Here is a 27488-nt window from a genome sequence, read left to right as displayed (position 1 = left end):
TGCCTATTATACTTACTTAGCTGGCTTGTTACAGAACGGTTGTTCCATAAGTCGAGCTTAAAAAAGATTTCCAAAAGCGTCGGTCCAATACGTTGTTTTCTACTTGGTCTTTCCATCTAATTCGTGGCCTTCCCCTTCTACGGGAACCATCAGTAGGCTCGTTTTTGTATGCCTTTTGAGCTGGGGCATTCTCATTCATCCGCACAACATGGCCTAGCCACCGTGGTCGCTGCAGCTCAATACGACTGACTTTGTCGATGTCCGCATATAAATGGTAAAGCTCGTGGTTCATTCGACGCCGATATTCACCGTCGACGCAGATCGGCCCGCAGATCTTTCGGAGAATTTTTCTCTCAAACACTCCAAGCGCTGCCTCATCTGCTTGCGCAAGTACCCATGCTTCTGATCCATATAACAGCACGGGAAGTATCAGCGTCTTGTAAAGTGTGAGTTTGGTCTGATGGGAGGTGGCCTTGTTTCTAAACTGCTTACATAGACCATAGTAGCATCTGTTGGCTATCACAGGCCTTCTCCGAATTTCAAAACTGATGTCATTCATTTTATTTATGGCGGTACCAAGGTATATAAAGTCTTTAACTACATCGAAGCTGTAGTTCTCAAGTTCCACGGTTGGTCCGAGCCTACTGGACGTCTTGCGCGTTGATACCATCAGCTTGGTCTTCTCGCCGTTTACTGCCAGACCCACTTTGGCAGCCTCCTTTTCAATTTGTTCAAAGGGGGCTATTACCGCTCGCAATGTTCGACCCATTATATCGATGTCATCGGCGTAGGCGAGTAACATGTGTAGTTTGGTGTACAGAGTGTCATTTCTGTTCACCTTTGCGTCTCGGATATTAAAAAGATCACACGACAAACTGTCACCTTGTCTGAATCCTCGTTCGGTATTGAATGGCTCCGATAGGTCCTTTCCTACTTTAACTGCTGACCTTATGCCAGTTAAAGTTATCCTGCATATCTGAATTAATTATGCAGGAATGCCGAACGTTGACATGGCTTTAAACACTTCTGAACGGATAGGGCTGTCGAATGCGGCTTTATAGTCGACAAATAGGTGGTATGTGTCGATGTGTTTTTCGTGGGTCTTTTCCATGATTTGGCGCAGAGTGAAAATCTGGTCAATGGTAGATTTGCCAGGTCTGAAGCCGCTTTGGTATGGTCCGATTATGTCATTGACCATTGGCTTCAATCGTTCACACAGCACACTGGATAGCACTTTATATGCGACGGGAAGGAGACTTATTCCTCTATATTAGGCACATATCGTCTTGTCTCCTTTTTTGTACACGGGACACAGGATGCTGAGGTTCCAATCATTGGGCATGCATTCATCTAGCCAAATTGTACTAATCAGCTGGTGCATGCTCCTGACCAGCATCTGGCCAACAGTCTTGAATAGTTCGGCTGGTAACCCATCGGCTCCTGCTGCTTTGTTGTTCTTCAGCCTATTGATTGCTATTCTGACTTCATCTTGGCTAGGTGGTGTACACTCTATACCATCATCTCTTATTCGTTGTGGGGTATCCTCTTCAACGCTACTATTTGATACCAGGAGTTTTTCAAAATGCTCCTTCCAGATCCTCAGCACGCTGTATGTATCTGTCATCAGGTTTCCTTCTTCATCTCTACAGGAGGATGTGCCTGCACCAAAGCCTTCGGTTTGATGTTTTACCCGTTGGTAGAATTCGGACTTCATTCTGACTCCTGTACATCTCGATTTACTCACGCTCACGATTTTCTAGTTCTTTTCATCATTTTTCTGAAAACACCTTTCTCCTCTCTACCTTTCTCCACGCCTATTATAGCCCTTGAAAAAATATTCTTTATAAAATCCACGCCTATCATAGCCCTTGAAAAGTATTCTTTAAAAAATCCAAACCTATTTTGGACTCCGAAAAAATTCAACGCCATTCCAAAATCTACGCCTATTTTGGGCCTCGAAAAAATATTTAAAAAATCCAGGCCTTAGTTCGCTCTTGAAAAATATTCTCTACAAAATGCACTGTTGCAATAGCATAAGAAAAAATTATCCGCAAATTTTAATTAAGACATTAAAAATAATTTTTTTACGAAGTCATGGCCGAACAATTTTGAAGATAATTTTTTTGCACATAAAAAACATTGTTGTTGTAGATTAAAGGCAAGAATGTAAGCCGCTGCAAAATGAAATTTTCCAATTTTCCAATTTTTTTAATTCCTCTGAAGTCAAGCATTAAGAGCGAATAACAAGTACCAAAGATTAGGAAGTTTCATTTGGCAGCTAAGCTGCCAAGCTGGCGCTGCTACTGAGGAAATCAAAATGCGGTTTGTGAATTGTCTTGGCCACATTTGCAGCAGTTACTCTCTGCCAACTGAAATGAAACCGCAAACCATTCAAATCCTAACTAGGCAAAAAATACGATTTGTAAATGAAGTTATGCTAAAAAACAACAACACCAACATAAATATTGGAAATATCTGCAACAACAACAACAACAAAGATAATGTAATTAACCACAAAATTAAAAAAACACTGCTTGAAGAAGTAGTAATGAATGAATACATCGCAGATCGAACCAACCTACCGATGTGAGCTAACGCTCGAAACAAACAGAATTTAACATCAATGAAGCTCTAAGATTCGCAAATCGGATTGAAGCATGCAATTTTCTATTTTTTCTTTTTTTGCTATTGTTGTTTAGATGTGAAAAAGGAAAGGTTGTCTTCAATTCAAATTTATGGCGAGAAAACGCCTTACCGGCACAGTGGTTTCAAATGGATTTTTGAAGGAATATTTTTCAGGCGAGAATTTTTTTAAGTTTTTTAAGGGCTATAAGAGGCGTGGATTATTTAATTAATATTTTTCTTAGGTAGATTTCTTTTAGAGAATTTTTTTTCTTCAGCTCTTAGAGGCGTGTTTTTTTTTAAGCTTTTTTCTGGAGCTCTTAGAGGCGTTTTTTTTAAGATTTTTTTCTGGACTCTTAGAGGCGTGTTTTTTTAAAGATTTTTTTTAAGGATCATGTTCTGATAGACGGAAGGCATTCATCCAGTGTTTTAGACGTTTCGGACAATTACCTTGTGGCAGCCAAGGTACGCTCGCGTCTTAATGTAGCAGCAAAAGTGCGATCTAATGTGACACGGAAACTCGACGTCGAAATACTGCACACATTGCAGATAACAGAAGTCTACTCCGCTCAACTTACCCAACTGCTGTTACTTGCTCTCGTGAAAAAAGGGTTTTTGGTCCTATCGGGACAACAGCTATTCAATTGAATTTTCAAGGGGTGTGTTCTCAACCGATATCCCTTAGGCACACAACAAAATTGTTTATTGGAACAACAAAAGTCTAAATATTCCTAAGTACACCATCGTCCTTTAAAACCCCACCAACGGATAACCGATGTGATGCCCACCCAACCAATGAATACCGTGTCTTACACCATATTCAGTGACCCCAAAAACCGATCCGATCACACAACTGCTTGACGAAAGCACCCCTTGTCCCGATAATAATATAAAAGCACAGTGGCAGGGAATTCCCACCCCCTACAAACTGCAGCAGAAGCAACACCTGGTTAGCAAAGACCATCATCAAGAAATCCATGGTACGATCAGGAGTGTCGTAATGCTACTGATATGAAAAACGCAGCGTATAGGGCAACCCTGCGGACAGTAGCAACACGTAATGCGATGGAGAACTATCAGGAGAAAAAGAGAGAGGAGAAACGTATTTTCAGAAAAAAAGAAGAAAGAGCAAGAAAAACGTGAGCGTGAGCAAATCCAAATGTACAGGTGTCAGAATGAAGTCCGGATATTTTACCAACGGGTAAAACACCGAACCGAAGGTTTTGATGCAGGCAGATGAGATGAAGAAGGAAATCTGGTGACATATACAGACAGCGTGTTGAGAATCTGGAAGGAGCATTTCAAAAAACTTCTGGTATCAAATAATGGCGGTGAAGAAGAACCCCAGAACCAATAAGAGATGATGGTATAGAGTGTATACCACCTAGCCAAGATAAGGTCATAAAAGCAATTAATCGGCTCAAGAACAATAAAGCAGCAGGCAGGGGACGAACTATTCAAGACTGGTGGTCAGATCCTGGTAAGGAGGATGCACCATCTGATTAGTACAATTTGGCTAGAGGGATGCACGCCCAATGATTGGAACATCAGCATCCTGTGTTCCGTGCACAAAAAAGGAGACAAGACAATATGTGCCAAATATAGAGGAATAAGTCTCCTTCCCATCGCATATAAAGTGATATCCAGTGTGCTGTGTGAACGACTGAAGCCAATGGTCAATGGCATTATTGGACCATATCTGGCAAATCCACCATTGCGCCAAATCCTGGAAAAAACCCACGAAAAATACATCGACACATTCCATCTATTCGTCGACTATAAAGCCGCATTTGACAGCCCGCCCTATCCGTTTAGAGGTGTTTAAAGCCATGCCTGTGTTCGGCATTCCTGCAAAATTAATACGGCTATGCAGGATAACTTTAAGTGGCACAAGATCAGCAGTTAAAGTCGGAAAGGACCTCTCGGAGCCCTTTAACACCGAAGGAGGATTCAGACAAGGTGACAGTTTGTCATGTGACCTTTTTAACATCCTGCTGGAAAAGGTCATACGAGAGGCACAAGGGAACAGAAATTACACTCTGTACACCAAACAGCACATGTTACCCGCCTACGCCGATGACATCGACGTAATGGATCGAACACTGAGAGCGGTAACAGCCACATTTGAACAAATTGAGACGGAGTCTACCAAAGTGGGTCTGGCAGTAAACGGTGAGAAGATCAATCTGATGGTATCAACGCGCAAGACGTGGAACTTGAGAACTACAGCTTCGAGGTAGTCAAAGATTTTATATACCTTGGTACCGCCATAAACAGAACGTATGACATCAGTTTTGAAATTCGGAGAAGGATAGTGATGGCCAACCGATGCTACTATTGTCTGAGCAAACAACTTTCAAAAGCAAGGCCACCTCCCGCAAGACCAAACTCACACTCTACAAGACGCTGTTATACAGATCTGAAGCATGGGTATTTACGCAAGCAGATGAGGCAGCTCTTGAAGTGTTTGAGAGAACAATTCTCCGAAAGATCTATGGACCGATCTGGGTTGACCGTGAATATCGCCGTCGAATGAACCATGAGTTGTACCAGCTATTCTCGGACATCGACATTGTTAGACGTATTGAGCTGCAGCGACTACGTTGGCTAGGTCATGTTGTGAGAAGGGATGAAGTTGCTCCAGCCCAGAAGGCATATAAAAGCGAACCAGCTGATGATTCACGCAGTAGGGGAAGGCCGCGAATAAGATGGAAAGATCAAGTGGAAGGCAACATTGCCGAATATGGTCCTTCAGATTGGATAAATATAAAAATATTCTTTAGAAAATCCACGCCTTAGATGGACCCTTGAAAAAATATTCTTTAGAAAATCCACGCCTTAAATGGACCCTTGAAAAAAATATTCTTTAAAAAATCCAAGCTTGAAAAATATTCCTCAAAAAATCTACACCTCAGTTAATGTTTCGCAATAACCCACTGTGCGCAAATATTATGTTTTTATTTGATTTGATAAATGTGCGTCAAATTCAGTTTGGCTGTGATACACGCAGACTCACACCCTTTCCCAGAACCGCACACACAAACGCCAAAGACTCTTCTTAGAAAAACAATACCACGAAGAAACGCCAAGAAAACTACAACAACAGCACAAAACCACAAATAATTTCACACCAAAAAAAAGAGAAAGATGGAAATGACTTCAACCCACAGAAAAATCTCACCCAGCCCCAACAGCAGCATCAAACATCGAAACCTCTTTGCCTTCAGTTTATTCACAGTTTAACCTTTCTATCGTTACAGTCTCTGAATCAAAACGGCATTCATACATCATCGGCGGCAACGACACCAACGACAACTCCATCATCAGCATCATCATCGGCAGCTGCAGCCACAACTCATACACGTCCATTAACCTTGGCCACGAGACAGGGATCAACAACGAACATAACTTCATCGTCGACGTCGTCAATAGGACCAGGAGGAGGAATACCGGTAAAAACACCCAGATCTCCAAGACCTCCAGTATATACGGGAACCCACGTTGTCCAGCATTCGCATCATCAAGAAACCCAGACTAGCAGCAAATTATCGGCCGGTGTTGGAGGTCTTAAGCCCACACCCAAGACACCGCCTGTGACCCCCGATTCACCCACAACCTATCTGGATGATGATTTAGATTCTTTGTATTCCTATACCACAACATCGGGTCGTTCGACAATGTCCTGTGAGCATCCCTATGTGGCCAGGTGAGTGAACAATCGATTTTTATTTATTTTTCTCTCTTTAATAACTCTCTCTTCCTTCCCCTCTCTCCCCCTCACAGAAATGGCACCACATTCAGTGGTCGTAAAATGAAATATGTGGTTCATTGTTCCAATTATGCCGGCCAGGTGGGTGCCGATTATCTCACACCCACCCAACGGGCCCAGCGCCAGATAAGACGACTCAAAGAACTGCTCTGCGCTGCTCGCCAGGATTTGGAACAAAAAGATTCCGAACTATTGCGGCTAACCCGCGAGGTTGTGGAATTACGTCTCTTCAAAGCATCCCTCTCATCGCCCGATGAACGTTCCGCCTCCAGCGATGCGGTCACTGTACGCGAAGCAGAACTGAAAACATCTCAAGACGTCTCACCCATTGTCGATATGGTGGATGATGGTCAGAAACAACATGCCTCACCATCACGTCACATGCATCATTCGCATATGGGCCATGCTGCGTCCGCCTCACCAACCATTATGACACATGCGTCACAAAGTTCCACATCCTCGCAGCAGCATCATCACCACAGCCACCATCATCATCACGATATGCAATCATCGTTTGCCGATTCCGGTCACTTTGAGGATATGACCTCATCATCGGTTCATTCCAAAGATTCCTCGTACGCACCCTCCACCCATGGCCACCACAGTGGCCATCATCATCATGAGGGTGCCTGTGGCGGTGGAGGCAGTGATGCCGATCATCATCATCACCATGGTGAGCCCTCAGCCTCCACTATCGAACAATATGAATTACAGCGTCAGGAATTGATTCGTCTGTACGAGCAGCGTATTGAGGATTTAATTCGCAGTCAGGATGCTGCCGCTGCGGAAGTTAAGCGTTCCAACAATGATCGCATTGAGGCATTGCTGCAAAAGTTGGCCGAGTGTAATACCCGGTATGCTGACATAGTACCCGATTACGAACATGCCAAGGAGCGTATTCGTGAATTGGAAAAACAGCTGGAAGATCTCCAGAGGAAGCTGGCCGAACATGAGGAGAAACAGAAGCAAATGTATTTGCATATGTATCAGAAGGGCCAGGAAGCGGAGCGTATTGCTCGCGCTGATCAGGTAAATATTCCCTATAGATGTAAGGTATTCAAGGGACCATTGAAAGCCTCCTATGTAGAAGGGTGTTCTGCCTATAGAATACCTCTTCAGGGTATTTCTTGATAGTCCCTGAAAAATAATTTTTAAAAAATCTACGCCTGTTTATAGTCCCTGAAAAATAATTTTTAAAAAAATCTACTCCTGTTTATAGTCCCTGAAAAATAATTTTTAAAAAATCCACGCCTATTGAGAGTCCCTGAAAGATTTTCAGGTGCGTCGGTCTTTTGCGCAGTTTTTCCAATTTGAAAGACCATATTCGTCAAAGTTGTCATCCACTTGATCTTTCCATCTTCTTCGTGGCCTTCCCCTTCTACGTGAACCATCAGCTGGTTCGCTTTTATATGCCTTCTGGGCTGGGGCATCTTCATCCATTCTCACAACATGACCTAGCCAACGTAGTCGCTGCAGCTCAATACGTCTAACAATGTCGATCTCCGAGAAAAGCTGGTACAACTCATGGTTCATTCGACGGCGATATTCACCGTCAACGCAGATCGGCCCATAGATCTTTCGGAGAATTTTTCTCTCAAACACTCCAAGAGCTGTTTCATCTGCTTGTGCAAGTACCCATACTTCAGATCCATATAACATCACGGGTAGAATGTCTTGTAGAGTGCGAGATTGGTCTGCCGAGAGGTGCCTTGCTTTTAGGTTGCTTACTCAGACTATAGTAGCATCTGTTGGCCAAAACAATTCTCCTCCGAATTTCAATGCTAATGTTATTAGTTTGGTTTATGGCATTACCAAGGTATATAAAATCGTTCACCACATCGAAGCTTTAAGTTTCAAGTTCCACAGTTGGTCCAAGTCTACTGGACGTCTTGCGCGTTGATACCCTCAGCTTGGTCTTTTCGCCATTTACTGCCAGTTCCACTTTGGCAGACTACTTCTCAATTTGTTCAAAGGTGGCTGTTACCGCTCTCAATGTTCGACCCATTATGTAGATGTCATTGGCGTAGGCCTGTAACATGTGTTGTTTGGTGTACAGAGTGACATTTCTGTTCACTTTTGCCTGTCGTATGACCTTTTCAAAAAGAATGTTAAAAAGGTCACACGACAGACTGTCACCTTGTCTGAATCCTCGGTCGGTATTAAAGGGCTCCGAGAAGTCCTTTCCGACTTTAACTGCTGATCTTGTGCCTGTTAAAGTTAACCTGCATAGCCGAATTAATTTTGCAGGAATTCCAAACGCAGACATGGCTTTATACACCTCTGAACGGATAGGGCTATCGACTATGCGACTTCTTAGTCGACGAATAGATGGAATGTGTCGATGTGTTTTTCGTGGATTTGGCACAGAGTGAAAATCTGGTCAATGGTGGATATGCCAGGTCTGAAGCCGCATTGTTATGGTCGAATAATGTGATTGACCATTGGCTTCAGTCGTTCACACAGTACGCTGGATAGCACTTTATATGCGATGGGATGGAGACTTATTCCTCTATAGTTGGCACATATCGTCTTGTCTCCTTTTTTGTGCACGGGACACAGGATGCTGATGTTCCAATCATTGGGCATGCTTTCCTCTAGCCAAATTGTACTAATCAGCTGGTGCATGCTCCTTACCAGCATCTGACCAGTCTTGAATATTTCGGCTTGTAACCCATCGGCACCTGCTGCTTTAGTATTCTTCAGCCGATTGATTGCTATTCTGACTTCATCTTGGCTAGGTGGTGTACACTCTATACCGTCATCTATTATTGGTTCTGGGATATCCTCTTCACTGCTACTATTTCATACCAGAAGTTTTTCAAAATGCTCCTTCCAGATCCTCAGCACGCTGTCTGTATCTGTCACCAGGTTTCCTTCTTCATCTCTACAGGAGGATGTGTCTGCGCCAAAGCCTTCGGTTTGGTGTTTTACTCGTTGGTAAAATTTCCGAACTTCATTCTGACTCCTGTCCATTTCGATTTGCTCACGCTCACGTTTTTCTTGTTCTTTCTTCTTTTTTCTGAAACTACGTTTCTCCTCTCTCCTTTTCTCCCGATGATTCTCCATCGCATTACGTGTTGCTACTGTGCGCAGGGTTGCCCTATACGCTGCGTTTTTCATATCAGTAGCATAACGACACTCGTGATCGTACCACGGATTTCTTGATGGTGTTCTTTGGTACCCAAGTGTGGGTTTTGCTGCAGTTTGTAGGACGTGGGCAATTCTCTGCCACTGTGCTTCTATATTATTATCGGGACAAGGGGTGCTCTCGTCAAGAAGTTGGTTAAGTTGAGCGGAGTAGGCTTCTGCTACCTGTTGTGTTTGCAGCTTTTCGGCGTCAAATTTCCGTGTTACATTAAATCGCACCTGTTGATAGTCCCTGAAAAAATGTTTTTAAATTATCTACGCCTGTTGATAGTCCCTGAAAAGATTTTTTAAGCCAAGCCCATATTTTTATCTGTTTATTTATTCTTTTTTTCTCTCTTTCCAGGCTTTAGAATTGGCACATCGAGCACCCCAGAACAAGGTGTCCATTAACGAGCTGCTGCACCAACTGCAATCCACCCAGGACGAATTGGAGAACATACGTGTAAGATTTTTCAAAATCTTTATCATATTCTTTTCGATATTATTTTGCATATTGCATTTTGTTTGCGTTGTGTCTTGAGGAAAAATCATTGCAAAGAAACATAACCACAAATATCATAGATAATTATCATAAAAAAAAAAGAAAATCCTAAGAGAATGAAACAAATCTCTTTATTTTTTCTATCACACACCCACACTCACAAACTCTTTCCATAAAACAAAAAAACTCTCCATAACTGTCTAACAGTAATTGTTTTGATCTCACACACATTTTCTCGTAACTGTTTCTCCGTCTCTCTCACTCTCCAAAAAAAACTCATCACAGATTCATAACAAACGAACAAAATTGTTATCGATTCTTTTATCATTTTGCTCTCGTTAAATTTGTCATGCAAACTCTCTCTCTTTGTCTGTCTCTCACTCTCTCTTATGTCCATCTCTAAATGTGTTGATCTCATTTGTATTTGTCTCTTGGCTTTTTTTACGATAACATTTGAGGATAATTTCTCACATTATTTTTTGTAATTGTGTTCTCTTTAAAAAAATACAAATACACTACTCTCTTGCACTAACACTCACACAAAATTGTCACAGTGACTCTTTAGTTTCTTCTTCCGTTAATTTTAAATTCGAATTGGAAATAATTATATATTTATTTTAAATTACATTTTAATTTGCTTTTCGATGAAAATGTGATCCATTTGGCAAAAGCAAAATTTAATAATGTTTATTTAGGATTGTGTTAATTTAATTTTTTTAATTTATATAAATAAATTTTGTAACAAAATTCGATTGCAAACATTTTATTTTATAAAAAAAATTAATTAGAAAACAAAATCATTGTTAATTTAAAAAGATCCTACATCATTACATAAAAAACCTTTTTTTTAATAATTTTTAAAAAATCCACGTCTGTCGATAGTTCCTGAAAAATACTTTTTAAAAAATCCACGTCTGTTAATTAATTACTTACTTAGCTGGCTTGTGACAGAACTTTCGTTCCATATGCCGAGCTTAAAAAGATTTCCAGGCGCGTCGGTCTTTTGCGCAGTTTTTCCAATTTGAAAGACCATATTCGGCAATGTTGTCTTCCACTTGATCTTTCCATCTTATTCGGCCTTCCCCTACTGCGTGAACCATCAGCTGGTTTGCTTTTATATGGCTGGGGCATCTTCATCCATTCTCACAACATGAACTATACAACGTAGTCGCAGCAGCTCAATACGTCTAACGCAGATCGGCCCATAGATCTTTCGGAGAATTTTTCTCTCAAACACTCCAAGAGCTGCCTCATCTGCTTGCGCAAGTACCCAGATCCATATAACAACACGGGTAGTATCAGCGTCTTGTAAAGTGTGAGTTTGGTCTGGCGGGATGTGGTCTTGCTTCTAAACTGCTTACTTAGACCATAGTAGCACCGGTTGGACATCACTATCATTCTCCGAATTTCAAAACGGATGTCATTCGTTTTGTTTATGGCGGTAGCAAGGTATATAAAATCTTTAACTACCTCGAAGCTGTAGTTCTCAAGTTCTACAGTTGGTCCGAGTCTACTGGACGTCTTGCGCGAGTCTACTGCTTGGTCTTCTAGCCGTTTACTACCAGCCCCACTCCTTCTCAATTTGTTCAAAGGTCTTAGTGTTCAACCCATTATATCGATGTCATCGGCGTAGGCGAGTAACATGTGTTGTTTGGTGTACAGAGTGTAATTTCTGTTCACTTTCGCCCCTCAAATGACCTTTTCCAGCAGGATGTTAAAAAGGTCACACGACAAACTGTCACCTTGTCTGAATCCTCGTTCGGTATTAAAGGGCTCCGAGAGGTCCTTTTCGACTTTAACTGCTGATCTTGTGCCAGTTAAAGTTATCCTGTATAGCCGAATTAATTTTGCAGGAATGCCAAACGCAGACATGGCTTTATACACCTCTGAACGGATAGGACTGTCGATGGGGTTTTTGTGGGGTTTTTTCCAGGATTTGGCGCAGAGTGAAAATCTGGTCAATGGTGGTTTTGCCAGGTCTGAAGCCACATTGGTATGGTCCAAAAATGTCATTGGCCATTGGCTTCAGTCGTTCACACAGCACACTGGATAGCACTTTATATGCGATGGGAAGGAGACTTATTCCTCTATAGTTGGCACATATCGTCTTGTCTCCTTTTTTGTGCACGGGACACAGGATGCTGAGGTTCCAATCATTGGATATGCATTCTTCTAGCCAAATTGTACTGGTGAATGCTCCTTACCAACATCTGACCACCAGTCTTGAATAGTTCGGCTGGTAACCCATCGGCTCCTGCTGCTTTATTATTCTTCAGCCGATTGATTGCTATTCTGACTTCATGTTGACCTCATCGTGATATACACTCTATACCGTCATCTCTGATTGGTTCTGGAGTATCTTCTTCACCGCTTCTATAAGATACCAGAAGTTTTTCAAAATGATCCTTCCAGATCCTCAGCACGCTGTCTGTATCTGTCATCAGGTTTCCTTCTTCATCTCTACAGGAGGATGTGCCTGCACCAAAGCCTTCGGATTGGTGTTTTACCCGTTGGTAAAATTTTCGGACTTCATTCTGACTACTGTACATCTTTATTTACTCACGCTCACGTATTTCTTGTTTTTTTTTCTGAAAATACGTATCTCCTCTCTCCTTTTTTCCCGATAATTCTCCATCACATTACGTGTTGCTACTGTCTGCAGGGTTGCCCTATACGCTGCGTTTTTCATATGGGACCAAAGATATTTTCCCTTCCGAGTTTTGCATTAAAATCTCCTAGCAGAATTTTAATGTCATGGCCAGGGCAGCGGTCTTTCTAGGCGCTGATCTACTAGAGTGAATCTGGAGACGAGGTCTTTTATTCTCCTGTTAACCATAAATCCGCAGCCAAATTCATGGCTCGTTTCATGACAGCTATAATACAGGGAGTAATCTTCTGATTTACTTACCATCGCATATCCTTTAAGGCAATAATATTGGCTTTGTACTTCTTGAGTACATCCGCCAAAGCGAACACTGCGCCTGTTCTGTACAACGTGCGCACATTCCATGTGCAGATTCGCCGATCGTGGTCCTTTATACGTTTGCGGGGGTCGTCAACATTAGATGGGTTTGGTTTTCTTTTTCTTTGCTTTTCGTTTTCCGAGTGTGGGCAACTATCCCGACGCCTCAACCCACTTTTTTTAAAGTTCTTATAGGTGTACTCGAGGTACATATCAGCTCACTATTTCATAGGGTGATGAAAATAGGCACCACGGAGAGGTCAGTGTCCACAATTGAGATGAAAGAGGGACAAGATAAGCCTGGACTTCGCCATGTTGAAGCCAATCAGAGCCGTTGCTTGGTATCTATCATCCCCTACGCCACCCCCACGTCTGTTGATAGTCCCTGAAAAATAATTTTTAAAAAATTCACGCCTGTTGATAGTCCCTGAAAAAAAAAATTTTAAAAAATCCACGCCTGTTGATAGTCCCTGTTGTTGGACTCTTGAAAAAATTATTTTAAAATATCCACCCCTTGGTTAGTTCTGGAAAAATAATTTTTTAAAAATCCACGCCTTTACTGGACCCTTGAACAAAATATTTTTTAAAAATCCTGGCCTTGTTGCAAAAGGGCCTTTTTAGGCCCTTGGAATTTTATTGAAAAATTATTTAGTATTGAAATGTAATGATGTAGGGTATTTTATTTGTCGGCTATCCCGACTATATATTTCCATTATTTATTTTATTTTTTGTTTCCAAAAAAGGCATCCTTTTTATTTTTGTTTTCTTTTGGAATGTTTTAGAAAGAGAAACAAGTAGTTTTTTTGTAATGGGTTAAGAGTGCGGTTTCAAAACCTAACCTAGAAAACACCATAACCGTAGTTGTTTTTTAAAACAAAAAATTAACATTCAAAATAAATATTTAGGAGGGCATGGTTTGAGTTCTTTTGCTATCAAATAAAAATTATTAATCAACATTAACATTTGCAAAAAAACTTCTGTTCTGCATGTCCTTTTTTAAAGTAGTTGTAGAGCCTTCTTACTTTTTTTCATTTCAAGTTCAACACAAATAAAAAATTCCTCCCCTCAAAGAAAAAAAACAAAGAATTTTTAATTTTGCTGCTCTCTATTAAAAAGCCTTTTAAAAAATCAGTTCTTACTTGAAAATTTATTTATTTTTTTAAATGTGTCAAATTTTAATTTTATTTAATTCACTATAATTTATCAAAAAAATAATTAACAAGAAAATAATAAGTAAACAAAGTTTTTTAAAATACAAAAAAAAAATACCAATTACAAATCCCCCCAAAATATTATTTATAGGCAGCAGAATGTAGAAATGAATGCGGCAGTAATCATGCTCTCCTTACTGCAAAAGAGGCTATTTCTTTGTGGGTTCTCGGCGCGCGTAAGGTTTGTAAACGTAATTTTTCAAAAATTATAGTTTTGAAACACTTGATTTTGTATTTTTTTTTTTAATTTAATTTTTTTCTTGGGTTTGAGTTTAAAATTTTTAATATTTATTTTTTTATTTTCATTTAAGAAATAAAAATCAACCATCTCACTAATATTTTTTTTTTTCATATTGGGTTTTAAGTGCGGTTTATCATTTTCCCATTTTTTGTTTTGGTTGTACGCGGTGTTGTGATGTCATTTTGATGGGTTTTCATTATTTTCATTCTGATTTATTTTTTTTTTGTCTGTTTAACATCATTTATATAAAAAAAAAATTTGTAAAATTTCATCACCTAACTTCGTCCATTTCTAACCATAAACGATAACATGTTATTGATGTGGTATGAAGAGGAGGAAATATTATCCTAAGTGTTTGGTGTGGCCTTTATAAAATAATCTCAACATTTTGATATATAAAAAAGAATTGAAAAGGTATTTAGGTTATAGATATTTATATCCAACCTCATTGAGAATTGTAACAGCTGAATGAAATTAACCAGCATTCGTTAGGACATTAAGTGTCAACAATTAGTGCACACATGTAGGGTTATTGTATTATATAAAATTATAGGACATTATCTTGTAATATGTATGGGATGCATTTAATTCGAATCATTAAAAATATTTTTCAATCCAGTAGAATTAAAATTTTTAAAATATGACGAATGTAACCACGAAATTTGCCATGAACGATACCTACAATAATTGATGTTTTCCCTGGTACCTCCTATGACATATTCATTATATTGGAACTAATTACTGCCTGCCTAATAATTAAGGTCTTTTTATACCCTTCACCACACTGTGGTACAGGGTATTATGTCTTTGTGCATATGTTTGTAACAGGCAAAAGGAATCGAGATAGACACATGGTTCCTTTTGAGAATATGCATAGAATCACTTTCTGAGTCGATTTATGCATGTCCGTCCGTCCGTCTGTTGATGTTAAATTGTAAACTAAGTACAGGTCGCATTTATAATCCGATTTGGCTGAAATTTGGCACAGCTCATTTATTTGGCCCAAGGACGAACCCTATTGAAATTGGGAAAAATCGGTTCAGATTTAGATATAGCTCCCATATATATTTTTGTCCGATTTACGGACTTTAGTCCCTCAAAATCATTCGATTTGCACGAATTTCGGTACAGCGTACTGAATTAAGTCTAAAATGATGTGTGCCAAGTTTCGAGAAAATCGGATCAGGTTTAGATATAGCTCCCATATATAGTTTCGTCCGATTTAAGGTAAATGGGGCACCAAAGTCCCTCTATATCTTTCGATTTGCATGAAATTTGGCACAGAGTACTGAATTAGGTCCAGAATGATGTGTGCCAAGTTTCGAGAAAATCGGTTCAGATTTAGATATAGCTCCCATATATAGTTTCCTCCGATTTAAGGAAAATGGTGCACCAAAGTCCCTATATATCTTCCGATTTGCATGAAATTTGGCACAGAGTACTAAATGAGGTCCAGAATGATGTGTGCCAAGTTTCGAGAAAATCGGTTCAGATTTAGATATAGCTCCCATATATAGTTTCGTCCGATTTAAGGTAAATGGGGCACCAAAGTCCCTCTATATCTTTCGATTTGCATGAAATTTGCACAGAGTACTGAATTAGGTCCAGAATGATGTGTGCCAAGTTTCGAGAAAATCGGTTCAGATTTAGATATAGCTCCCATATATAGTTTCCTCCGATTTAAGGTAAATGGTGCACCAAAGTCCCTATATATCTTTCGATTTGCATGAAATTTGGCACAGAGTACTGAATGAGGTCCAAAATGATGTGTGCCAAGTTTCGAGATAATCGGTCAAGATTTAGATATAGCTCCCATATATATTTTCGTCTGATTTAATGTAAATGGTGTCGTCCGATTTTACAAAAATTGACACAAACCTTTCACAACGTACTGTAGTGAGAATAACCTAGAAGTTGGTTTTAAATGCTTTACCATTGTGAGTCCAATAGGCACACCAATTTGCTCTACGTACGAAGTTACTATAACATAACGTGTGGCAAGTTTAGTTCAAATCGGATTAAATTTTGACATATATATATATATATGTTAAATTTATAAGCGTATATATATATACGCTTATAATTGACTTTCATAATTTTGTTTCATCTGTTGGATATACCGAAAGTGGTGAAGGGTATCATATAGTCGGCCCCGTCCGACTTTACTGCTTTCCTTACTGGTTTTTATTATGAACTAGTTCTTCTTGCTAGTGACAGTCCTCACAGATTCGTTGTGGCGGTCTAGTTCAACATAACGACTCTGTTAAATGAATGATCGGAACAAGATCCTTGTTCAACCGCTCATATAGTTCACGACGCCCAATGAAATATATTTAGTTATTTCACATTTCTGGTAGAATTTGTTATTGAAAGATTGAAATGGAAATTATTTAATCGATATTTTAGAATACTTAAGAATATGCCTACAATTCCACAGTTTCAGTATCCGAATTGTCACAATCACTCGAACTAAAAAGATTCACTGAACAAGGAGAAAGAATAGAGATTTGTTATAAAATCCGTATACAATAATACATGGACAACGAATCTATGTGGTATTTAATGGTAATTAGCTCCTGATGAGCAACAGCAACAGAGAGATTATTCAACACTGTCATTCAATAGAGCGATTCACTAGAATGAACAAATGATCTAGTTATAATAATAAATGAACCAACCGACAATTGGATCGTTACGGAAGGAACTAGGGACTATTCCGAAAAGGGATCGATACTTCCTCGATAACCCAGTCACATTTGAGCCAATCGTTCATTGACGGAATTACTTGAGTGTACCAATAAACCAGAATAAGTGTCCTAGCTACATTTGCGGAGTGAACTAGAAGATATTGAACCCTTTACTCCAATATTCTTTAATGTATTAGAATAAATTCAATTGAACGAACGATAGATACATATGTACTAGTTCCTTTTTAGAAATGAACCATGAACGACCGATTCGTTCAGTGGACGATAACTACTATAAACTACTAGGGTAGTTCATGAAAGAATTAATGTTCCAATGTAAAGAACATGCGGGTTAGTTTATCTAAAAGTGAACCACTTGACAAAAAGTTGTCAAATATAGTACTAGTTCTCAAACTTGACAAATAATACTAATAATAAGTTATAATACCACTTATAACGTATAGTTCAGTTAGATACCCAAATAAAATATTGTTAGTAATATTTTAATTACGATTTTTTGCTGAATTACATTAAACTAATTCAATTAAAACATTCACATTTCAACTTGAGTTTTGAAATGTTTTAGATTTGTTAACGATACGTGTATTTTTTGACGACATCGAACTGGGTGGCATACTGGTTTATGCTGCTTTTGATTTGACGATTTTTTTCAATTCGAAATTGTTTAGAATTGCTAGCATAGTCTATAGAATAGTATAATGCTTTTATTTTAAGGAATTTCAATGTGTTCAGTAGGCATTCGCTAGCATTTTAAATAACTAAAAAAGCGCTCGTCTAACGCTGAGTATTTACGGATAATAAATAATATTACTACCTCAGATTACAATTATAGGCACGGTAGTTAAAGACGCCTTTGGTACTTAAAGAATTGATGCATCTGCAAAAAAAGAATTCAACATAGTAGAACGCCTTTAAAAGTGGACTAACAATTTTAAATATAGAGTTTTTGTTTTTTTATGCCTTTTTAAGGCGAAGATCATTCATGTAAATGTTTTTTATTAATTTATCTTTCGAGATGAGCTACATGATCGGAGTTGCAATGAAAAGGAAAGCCGGACACCAACAGATGCCATGCCCTGGTTCCCATGGCATCTGTTGGTGTCCGGCGCCTTAGCGTTATCTTCCTAAGGTTGCAAAATATGCAGTTGCATACCATTGAAGAAAAATATTGTAGTCTGTATGGAAAAAAAGTCCGTCACTACAAGAAAAATCTGCTCTGAAAAGGAATGTTCTGGTGTGATGCCAAATGTCCGAACCTTGACACGGTTGAATTTAATTCGTAGATGTAATTTCGCAACAATAGTCGACATAAATACAACTTATCAAGTAAACACATTTGTAAGCCACATTGCCCAATATGCCTGATGAGCCGCTTAACCAACGGCGAAACGCGTCGCATAGTGGTGGGAATGTAGTATCTCTCTGGCTTTCCTTTTCATTGCAACTCCGATCATGTAGCTTATCTCAAAAGAGAAATTAATAAAAAAATTTGTAAATATTGTTAGTTCACTCACTGGGTCGGAGTTGTTTGTAGAGATGTCCAATTTCGTTCCTGATATTTCCACATAAGGAACTAGGTCATGCTTCATTTGTATACGCCAGTTCATCCGGTCAATGAACGGGAAGACCAATATGTACGTACCTGGTGCGGTATAGTTCCATTGAACTGGTTCATTCCTGAATAACACAAATGCATCAGTTTGGCGTAAAATATTTTTTGGAAGAAAATTTGAATTTAGTTGATAAACGGAATTATAATAAACTACAAAGACTGAAGAATGTTCATTTCAGTAAATCGCCCAATCAAAATATTATTGAACTAAAAGCTATGTATAAAATATCAGCAGGAAATTATTTCATTAACTCAATGAACAATATTCATTTACATTTCGGCAATAAAAACTAGGACTTTTTACCGGCTTAATCTACTTTATGTTATAAATACAATGCAATTGACAATTTAAACCCACTGGGTTACAATGTAAACGTACTATTTTTAATTAATTACAACTTTTATTTATTTATTGTAATTACATATTTTGTTCTAAAACGACGTTTACATTAGAACTTTTCACCGGGTTAATCTACTTTATGAAGATTTATTTGGCATATATTCAAAGGAACTGCCACTGGGTTAACGAAATCCAGTTAAATGTAAACGTACTATTAATTGGTTGGAAAAAACAATATCTATATAATATCTTTGTACGGATATCATTCAATTTTCGTCATATTGTATACAGTTGTGTGGTTTCGAAAAGAACTATTCCCCAAAAGGAATGATTGGTATTAGGTCAGTTTTTTCGTTCACCTAGTTCATTTTGCTTCAATCGTTCATTTAGTTTCACCAGCCCTATAGTTCCATATGTTCAAGTATTATTACTTGTCTTCCTCTTTTAAGAGCGAGAAATTAGTCAATAGGAACAATTTAACAAGGAATTTTATTTTTCAACAAAGTATTGTTAAATTCCACAACGTAATTAAAATAGGTTGTCCGGCCGACTTTAAACTTCAGAATTGAACTATGAAACTAAATGAATGAGTTGGTTTATTTTGAGGAACGAACAGAAAAGTATTGTAGTTTTAGTCCTATTTTTTTGATATTTGCACCCTCTTTTCCGATTAGAGTTCAACATTTGCTTACAATGACATATTTTCCGAATATTACTAATATTCAGTACAGACGTACCTCTAATTACTTGTCCAGATTCCCTTCACCGTGTGTGGTGTTGTGATGTTCGGTTTACAATTGTGGCCTATAGATCGTCTCGAAAAAAAAAAAACAAACAAAAAAGTTTTCGCTCCACTTCATCCCGAATTGTTATCTGATCATTACCGAAAATTGTAGGCGTTGTCCTTGGCCATAACTGCAACCTCATGGGACATTTCAAAGCGATCAGTGCTATATTTCCGCCCTCTAGTGTGGTTATCAGTTACTAAATAATATCTGAATACATAAGCACCTGTAAATATTTACGTGGAACTCCCACATCCGAGTACATACCACAATATAATTGGTATAAATTTAAAGGCCAACCACTCCTCTTGGATACACTATCAACTTCCCGGCTCTATGTCCTTCAGGAGTAAATATATATGCCATAGAATACAAATTTTGTAATTTTTCACACAAAAGTCAGGGTGCATTTGACCCACTAGATATTGACCGATCTTTATCAAAACAGGTATGCGTATTCTTTGGCACAATCCCCTTTTCCATGTAAAAATTCGAGATGTTTGGGCCATAATTGCGGCCTCTGGAGCGACCAGAAAAACCGACAAAAATTAAGTATTTGGTCCATTTCATCTCCTAAATATTATCCGATCTTTACCATCCTACATGCAAAATTTCGTGAAGATTGGTCCATATCTGTGGCCTGTATCGTGTTTACAAAATATGATGGACAGACGGACGGACGGACACACATGTCTAGATCGACTCAGCTAGTCGAGATATGACGATCGGTATACTTAAAGGTGGGTCTAGGACCAATATTTCGCGGCGTTACAAACACTTGGGGCTGCACAAAGCTATAATACCCTGACAACATAGTTGTGTAGGGTATAAAAATTATTCTATACCCCAGCTCCAGATTTCAGATGCGATCTTTTAAAAAAATATACATACTCTACATGTGTGCTAAAATTTGAAAGAAATGTATGGGGGGAATTAGGTCAAAAGAAAACAGTTAATTTTTTAAATATAAAAATTATTCATATTAATGGTTTTATTATTTCAAAAAATGTTTATATGAGATTTTTGTGACAACAATTAGTTAAAATTTAATATACCAGATTTTTCTGAGATTAAAAAAAAATCACTTTGGGTATATTTTTTATAAAAGATTAATTTTTAGGAATTTCTATAAATTGTAAATTTAATTAATTTTTTCTTCTTGAGTTTTCAGTGATTTTTTTTTAAAGAAAAAATTAACAATAAAATACTAATTTCCAATATGTTTCCATTATTGTATACAATTGTTCTGTACGATATATTTTCTTCTATTTTCTAACTTCTCATTTTTTTCCACAAAATTAAAAAATGAAATAAAACTTAAGAATTTTTTAAAACTTAATATTGTTGTGTAAATGTTCTATAAGTACTACAACTATATATTTTATTTGTGTATAAAAATAAATATATATATATATAGTAAAATGTCATACACAACCAGAGATGTGAAAGGTATGTAAAAGAAGACATAACAACAACAATAACAACAAAAAGAATATATTAAAGAAATACCTACACACAACAACAACAGAATACAGAACAATAATTATTTCAGAAATATAAATATACAATATTTATTTAGGATTTTTTCTATATATAAATAAAGTTGTAAAATGTGTAATTTGTTTTTTTTTTAAGTAAGACAATATTTAAAAATGTATAAAAAAGGAATCTCAACACATTAGATGTTATTTTTTATAATTTTTACATTATAATTTAGCATGTCTATTTTTTAAAGACAAAAATAATATTTAAAAAATTAAAAATAAAAAAAAATATTATTTATATTTAATGTATTAAATTAAGAAGATTAAATATATATAAATATTTATATTAATATTATATACATCTATATATACAATCTGACTCATTCATATATATATATATATAAATGAAAAACATGATATTTATATAAAAACAAAAAAAATATTTTAAATTTTATTCGAAGTAATAAATGTTGAAAACTTGTAGGTTAACTTGGTTGGTTTCATTCTAACATTTCATTAAAAGTTTTTTATTTAAAATAATTAATAATTATTTTTATTTTAAATTTTACAGCAGCAATCCATAACATTTAAGCACCATTGTTTTGGTTTTTGTAATCATTTTTCCCCATTTCATTTATATGTGAAATATTTTTTTAATAATTAAAAAAAAATCACTTCCCATTAAAAATAATAAAGTTTTCAAATCCGCTCCATGACAACCATCCATCAACCCATAATGTATGTAAATAAATTCCATTTGTTGTTTTTTTATTAACTTGGGTATTTTGTTTTATGTTTGGTTTAATTTGTATAAGTTATTAAAAAATATATAATTTTTATTTTGTAACCTAGAATTAGAAAACCCCATCCTTTGAAATATATTTTAAATAAAAATTCTAAAAAAACAACAACTTATTGCTATTTGAAATACATGTTTTTTAAAAAATATATACCTTTATTTTCCCCCCAACAATTTTTTTCTCTTTTTCTCTCTCTTTCCTCTCTCTCTTCCTTTTTTTCCACAAACAATTTTTTGTAACCTTCCGCTCCACCTAAAACCCCGAAAAAACAGACCATTTATCGCCGCCTATTGGAAGCTCAAAAGAATCGCACCCATGTGGATCCCGAGGTCACCCTGCAGTTCCTCAAGAGTGCCGTCTATTATTTCCTGACGGACAAGGAAAACTCCCAGGGCCATTTGCAGGCCATTGAATCCATATTGGAATTCAGCGAAGCCGAGAAACAGGTCATCAGCAAGGCCCGCTCAGCGAAATAGAAACAAAAATGTGTGAAATGCAAAATACAACAACAACAAAAAGGGAATCTAAAAACAACAACAAAAAACTAGTTAAAAAATACAATGAGGCTTCTAAGAAAATTAAAAAAAATACAAAAAATATATTGTAATGATTTTAAGAGCCCCCCTCGCGCCTCTCTCCCACAACATTTTATATAGTTAATGTTATATAAAAAATAATAAATAAATAACAAAACAATATTTAAAATTATTATCACCAAATACCAGTTGAAGTTATTGTTATTTAAAAAATATAAAAACATAATTGGTTGTATTTTTTTATTTATGTTCCACCCTTTTGCACTTTTTGTTTCCTATTTTTATGTGTGTAATTTTTGTTATAGCCCTCTTATGTAAGCAGAGTTTATGTTTATATGTTATGTTATATATCATTTCTATTGTATATTTTTTTAAAACAATTTTAATTTTTTTAATTTTATTTTGTATAGAAATATATTTTTTAAAAAATTAAAATTGTAACGAATTTTGTTTATGTGTGTCCTTTTATTTTATATTTATATTTTATGTTGTATTTAATTTTAAATTAAAAATAAATAAATATTTATTATAATAAATTGCAATGGTGTTTTAAATATAATGATCAAAAGTAAACAAATTTTGAAGAGTTGAAAAATTAAAATATAAAAAAATAATAATAAAAGGTAAACATATTTTATATATTTAAGAAAATATTAATTTCAATTATATTCAAGAAAAACTATTTATATTTCCATATGAAATAATAAATATAGAAAATAGATATTGAGCATAAACTATAATTATATAATATAATTTTCTATATAATTTTCGAAAATCCAATCAACTAATTTATCGATAACTAAATTAACTCTCTGACAACTTAAAAATTCGAATCCAAGGAATTCGAGCGATTTACTACATAACTCCTGTGTTTTGAAAAAAAAAAAAAGAAAATTGCTCATTAGTTATTATTTTCATTTAGTATTCATACATTCTGACTAAGACTTTAAGGCCAAATTCGGCATCATTTTAAATACAATTGTTTATATTCTAAATTCATATTAAGTAACAATTTAAAAAAAATATATATTTCAAATTTAACATGGTGGGTGCCTTGTTTGCAGAATGCGCAAAAATTCTCTCGCCAATGATTCAAAATACGTTATTTTCGTTTTGGGTTAATTTTGCGAATGAATTTATCGCGATAAATTCTTTACCAAACGAGCATTCGCCAAACGAATGTTAGCACACACATAGCAAATGGGCGGGAGTACACAATAACGATCGTTCGTTTCGTTTGGTGGTTGAAATTCTTTCTGACATTCGCGAGAATTCTCAAAACAGCAACAAGAATAACAACAAACGTTCGTGAACTCAATAGTTGTTTCTGCTACACACACATACATTCGCTTTTTTATGATATTTTCGTTTGTTGTTATTTTAAACAGCGCTCGCGAGCATTTGCGAACATAATGATCTTCAGCAAAAAATGCTCGCGAAAAAACGAATCGACGACGCCTACAGCAAAATTTTATCCTTCGTGAATTTTTCGTAAAATTCAAACATTCGCGAGAGATTGCATTGTAACTTTATCATTCGCGATAAAATGAAAACATTCGATTTCTCGCCGTGAGCATTCGTGAGAAAGAGCGTATTTTAATCATTCTGCACACCCTGCTTGTTTGTATCTATCTATGATATAGATTCTATACCACTGTTCACCAAACAGGCGCCCGTGGGCGCTTTGGGAGAGTACCAAAATTTTTGTGTTCGAAAATGCGTTAGTTTTGCATGTGTTAACATAGAGAGAAAAAATTACTCTCCCAGAACAACACAATCATAGCAGTTTGCATATGTATTGTTGGCTAACCCTGAACAAAATTTTTGTAAATTTTTGTGGTCGGAAAAAATTGTTGATGAATCTAATTCTTGTTATTATATAAATTAAAAACCATTATTAAAAATGTTTTTATATGAATTAAAAATTGTATATGTCACAAAAATCAAATAAAGTTTATAAAGTAGGGTGAGGTGACATATAAGGTCGAGTTTTTAGAAAAGATATAGCAAATTTTTTTTTTTTTTGAACATTGAACTATAAGAATCTGAAAAGTACTAAAATGTACTGAATTTTGTACAATTTCGTAGAGCTAAAAACTTGAAATTTGGAATGGGGACAAAGTTGAGAAGTAGAGTCGATATAAGGAGATGGTTTTGAAAATGTGTACCCATGTATACGAATAGTACTATATGGTACTATATTTGGTACAATTTTCATTTGGAGGTACAAATGGATCTAGAATCCTGAAATGTGAAATTGACATTACATCGGAACATTAGGATTGGAATATGGTCGTAGTTTTTGAAATGTTTTACTGGTACAATTTGGATTTGGGTGAACCGATATAACAGGGATCATAAAATTTGGAATTAGGATTTTTGTTGGGGGGTAGGATTGGCATATGTGGGAAATTTTGAAAATTCGTACTAATTTGTACTAAATGGTACTAAATTTGGATTTGGGTAAACCGATAGAGGTGGAATCTTGACATTTGAAATTAAGCTCAAAATTGAGCTATTTAGGATGTTTTGGAAAATGCTACGAATGTGAACTAAATTTGGTACAATTTACATTTTGGGTGAACCGATGTATGAAGTTTTGAAATTTGTACTTAATGGTATCCAATGTGGATTTGGGTGAACCGATTGAGCTGGAATCTTGAAATTTGATGTAAGGATCACTGTTGGGGTGTTGGATTGGCTTTGTATAAAGTTGTGCAAGTTCGTACTTAGTACACCTTAAATTTGAAGTTAGGGTCACTGATGAGGTGAAGGATTGGGATATAATTCGATAAATAGTAGAAAAATGTATCCCACTGAATATGCTAATAATCACGATACTCGATAAAAACACCAACTTGGCGTTTAAAGAACCTTAAATTAGAGCTTGGTGGGAAATGTAAGGACATTTCACAGTACTCCAACAAATCATTATGACTTTATAAACCACAAAAATCAATCAGTTATGTATATGAGTGTGATATATCAAAATATAAAGGCAATGAATTGATAAAGCCAAACGTGAGACAATCAATCGTATATGATCAGATCGGTTTGGGTCAAATAAATTAAAATCACCATCAAGAACGTAGTGAGAATATCTAGCAAATAAGTCGCAATGAAAGTCTTGAAAAATATTTACAGAATCGTCTAAAATCGATCTTTGTTTTACATTCTAACATTGGATCTATCTTGGTCATCCGTTCTCCAATGCTTTATATTACAGGCGTCTTATAATTTCTTATACGAAATTTGTGTTATTTGGATTTTACGCATGTGTTATTCGACGCTTTATATAATGTACTAGCAATGTCCGCTACTTCGTTAGCGAATGTGCTAAAAAAACTAATTCCGAATGTCATAATTTAAGCTCTATACGTTCAGCTAAATCCAAATAATCTGTTCATCAAATATAGTACTATTTAATACCTTTCGTACACATAAGTACACATTTTTAAAACTAATCAATGGATGAAATCGGTTATTCAATTGTAGCTTCAAATTAAATTTACAAGTTCTTAAAATCTTGACCTATGGTGGGGTAGGTACCCAAAAAAGTGTGGACTGATGATTCCCATCTTCAGACTTGATCTAGATTTTATAAAAATATTACGATTTGCAAAGTTTGGATCAAAACGGACATTCAATTCGGTTTATATTGCATTAATAAATTTGCAATATTTTCACACTTAGGTGGGAGGTACCAGGAGTGAACGGATGGCTCCTATCTTCGAATTTGATATATTTAAGATAAAGCTATTATGATGTGAAAAGTTTTAATCAAATCGAACTTTCCATTCGCATAATATTGAAGTATCAGAAGTAGTGGACCTATTTTCCTCACCTTCGAACAGGATTTAAGAAATGGGTTACTCTCTACGAGAGTTATCATGTGCACCAGCCAGCCAGACTCCAAATCATCTGAAACGATTTCCAAAGAAACATGGGGTCTAGAAATCGATATTTCCATGAAGAACAATTTGGCCGTAACAAAGCGTATATACCCTCCCACAAAGCGTATATACCCGCCATTACGCTGAGAGAGGATAAGAAAAACGAACATAAAAATATGTATTAAGGGGACCCTACCCCAATCTCAGTTAAAAAGAACACTTTTTTATTTTTTTATTAACCTACAACTTCATAAGAATGTCTCATTTAGATTTCATGTGAAAATCTTAACAACTCTTGAAAATATATCCGATTTATTGTGCCAGTATCAAGCGCCGGCAAGAGTGATTCTCAAACTTTAATCGTGTTTTTCTCTAAATCGTGTTTTAACGATTGACATGCACGATTATTCTGGATTAGAGGTGTGCAGAGAGAAAATGGTTAAATATGACAAGAAAGGCGACTTATCAATATCATTCGTAGATCTATGAGAATACTCTGAAGCAATACTGCGAGTCTAGAGTCCATATTGCAACACAGACATAGGCATAAACGACATATCGATCAAATGAAAACAGACAGAGACACAGAGAGTGTGGATGGGTGAGTACAAACTTTAATGGCGTCGGCGTAGACGTTGCCGTTAGAAAACACACACTGCATACAACTGCGTCATTAAAGCACAGTCGGGCGAACCACCGAGAGTTTCTGTGACATCTTGCCGAGACGAAAGCTCCGAACAAACTGAGCACAAACAATGGGGCAGTGTTGCCAATAATTCATATAAAATTTACAAAGGGGCCTGTGGTCCTACACAGGAGATTTATTCATTATTTTTTTAGACTTTTGAGATTTTAAATTAAAAAAATTTAAAATTTTGTAAAAAAATAAAACTTTGC

The 27488-nt window shown here is 36.4% G+C and overlaps 1 protein-coding gene across 1 annotated transcript in view; it reads left to right on the top strand.

Annotated features, from left to right (window-relative positions):
• Window positions 1-22693, top strand: part of LOC133327350 (protein quick-to-court) — a 48557-nt gene extending 25864 nt beyond the window's left edge. The window contains exons 2-6 of the mRNA XM_061535913.1: window positions 5883-6328; window positions 6406-7420; window positions 9882-9980; window positions 14284-14373; window positions 22435-22693. Coding sequence (XP_061391897.1) covers window positions 5883-6328; window positions 6406-7420; window positions 9882-9980; window positions 14284-14373; window positions 22435-22638 — 1854 coding nt within the window. The 3' untranslated portion in view covers window positions 22639-22693. The remainder of the gene's footprint in view (window positions 1-5882; window positions 6329-6405; window positions 7421-9881; window positions 9981-14283; window positions 14374-22434) is intronic.
• The last annotated feature ends 4795 nt before the right edge of the window (window positions 22694-27488 follow it).

The sequence above is a fragment of the Musca vetustissima genome, unplaced genomic scaffold (genome assembly GCF_032173495.1).
Source record: "Musca vetustissima isolate MV318-11 ecotype Yass unplaced genomic scaffold, APGP_CSIRO_Mvet_v1 utg6571, whole genome shotgun sequence".
Lineage (NCBI taxonomy): Eukaryota > Metazoa > Arthropoda > Insecta > Diptera > Muscidae > Musca > Musca vetustissima.
Note: the sequence above shows the minus strand (reverse complement) of the source record. Positions and strands in the feature narration are given on the sequence as shown.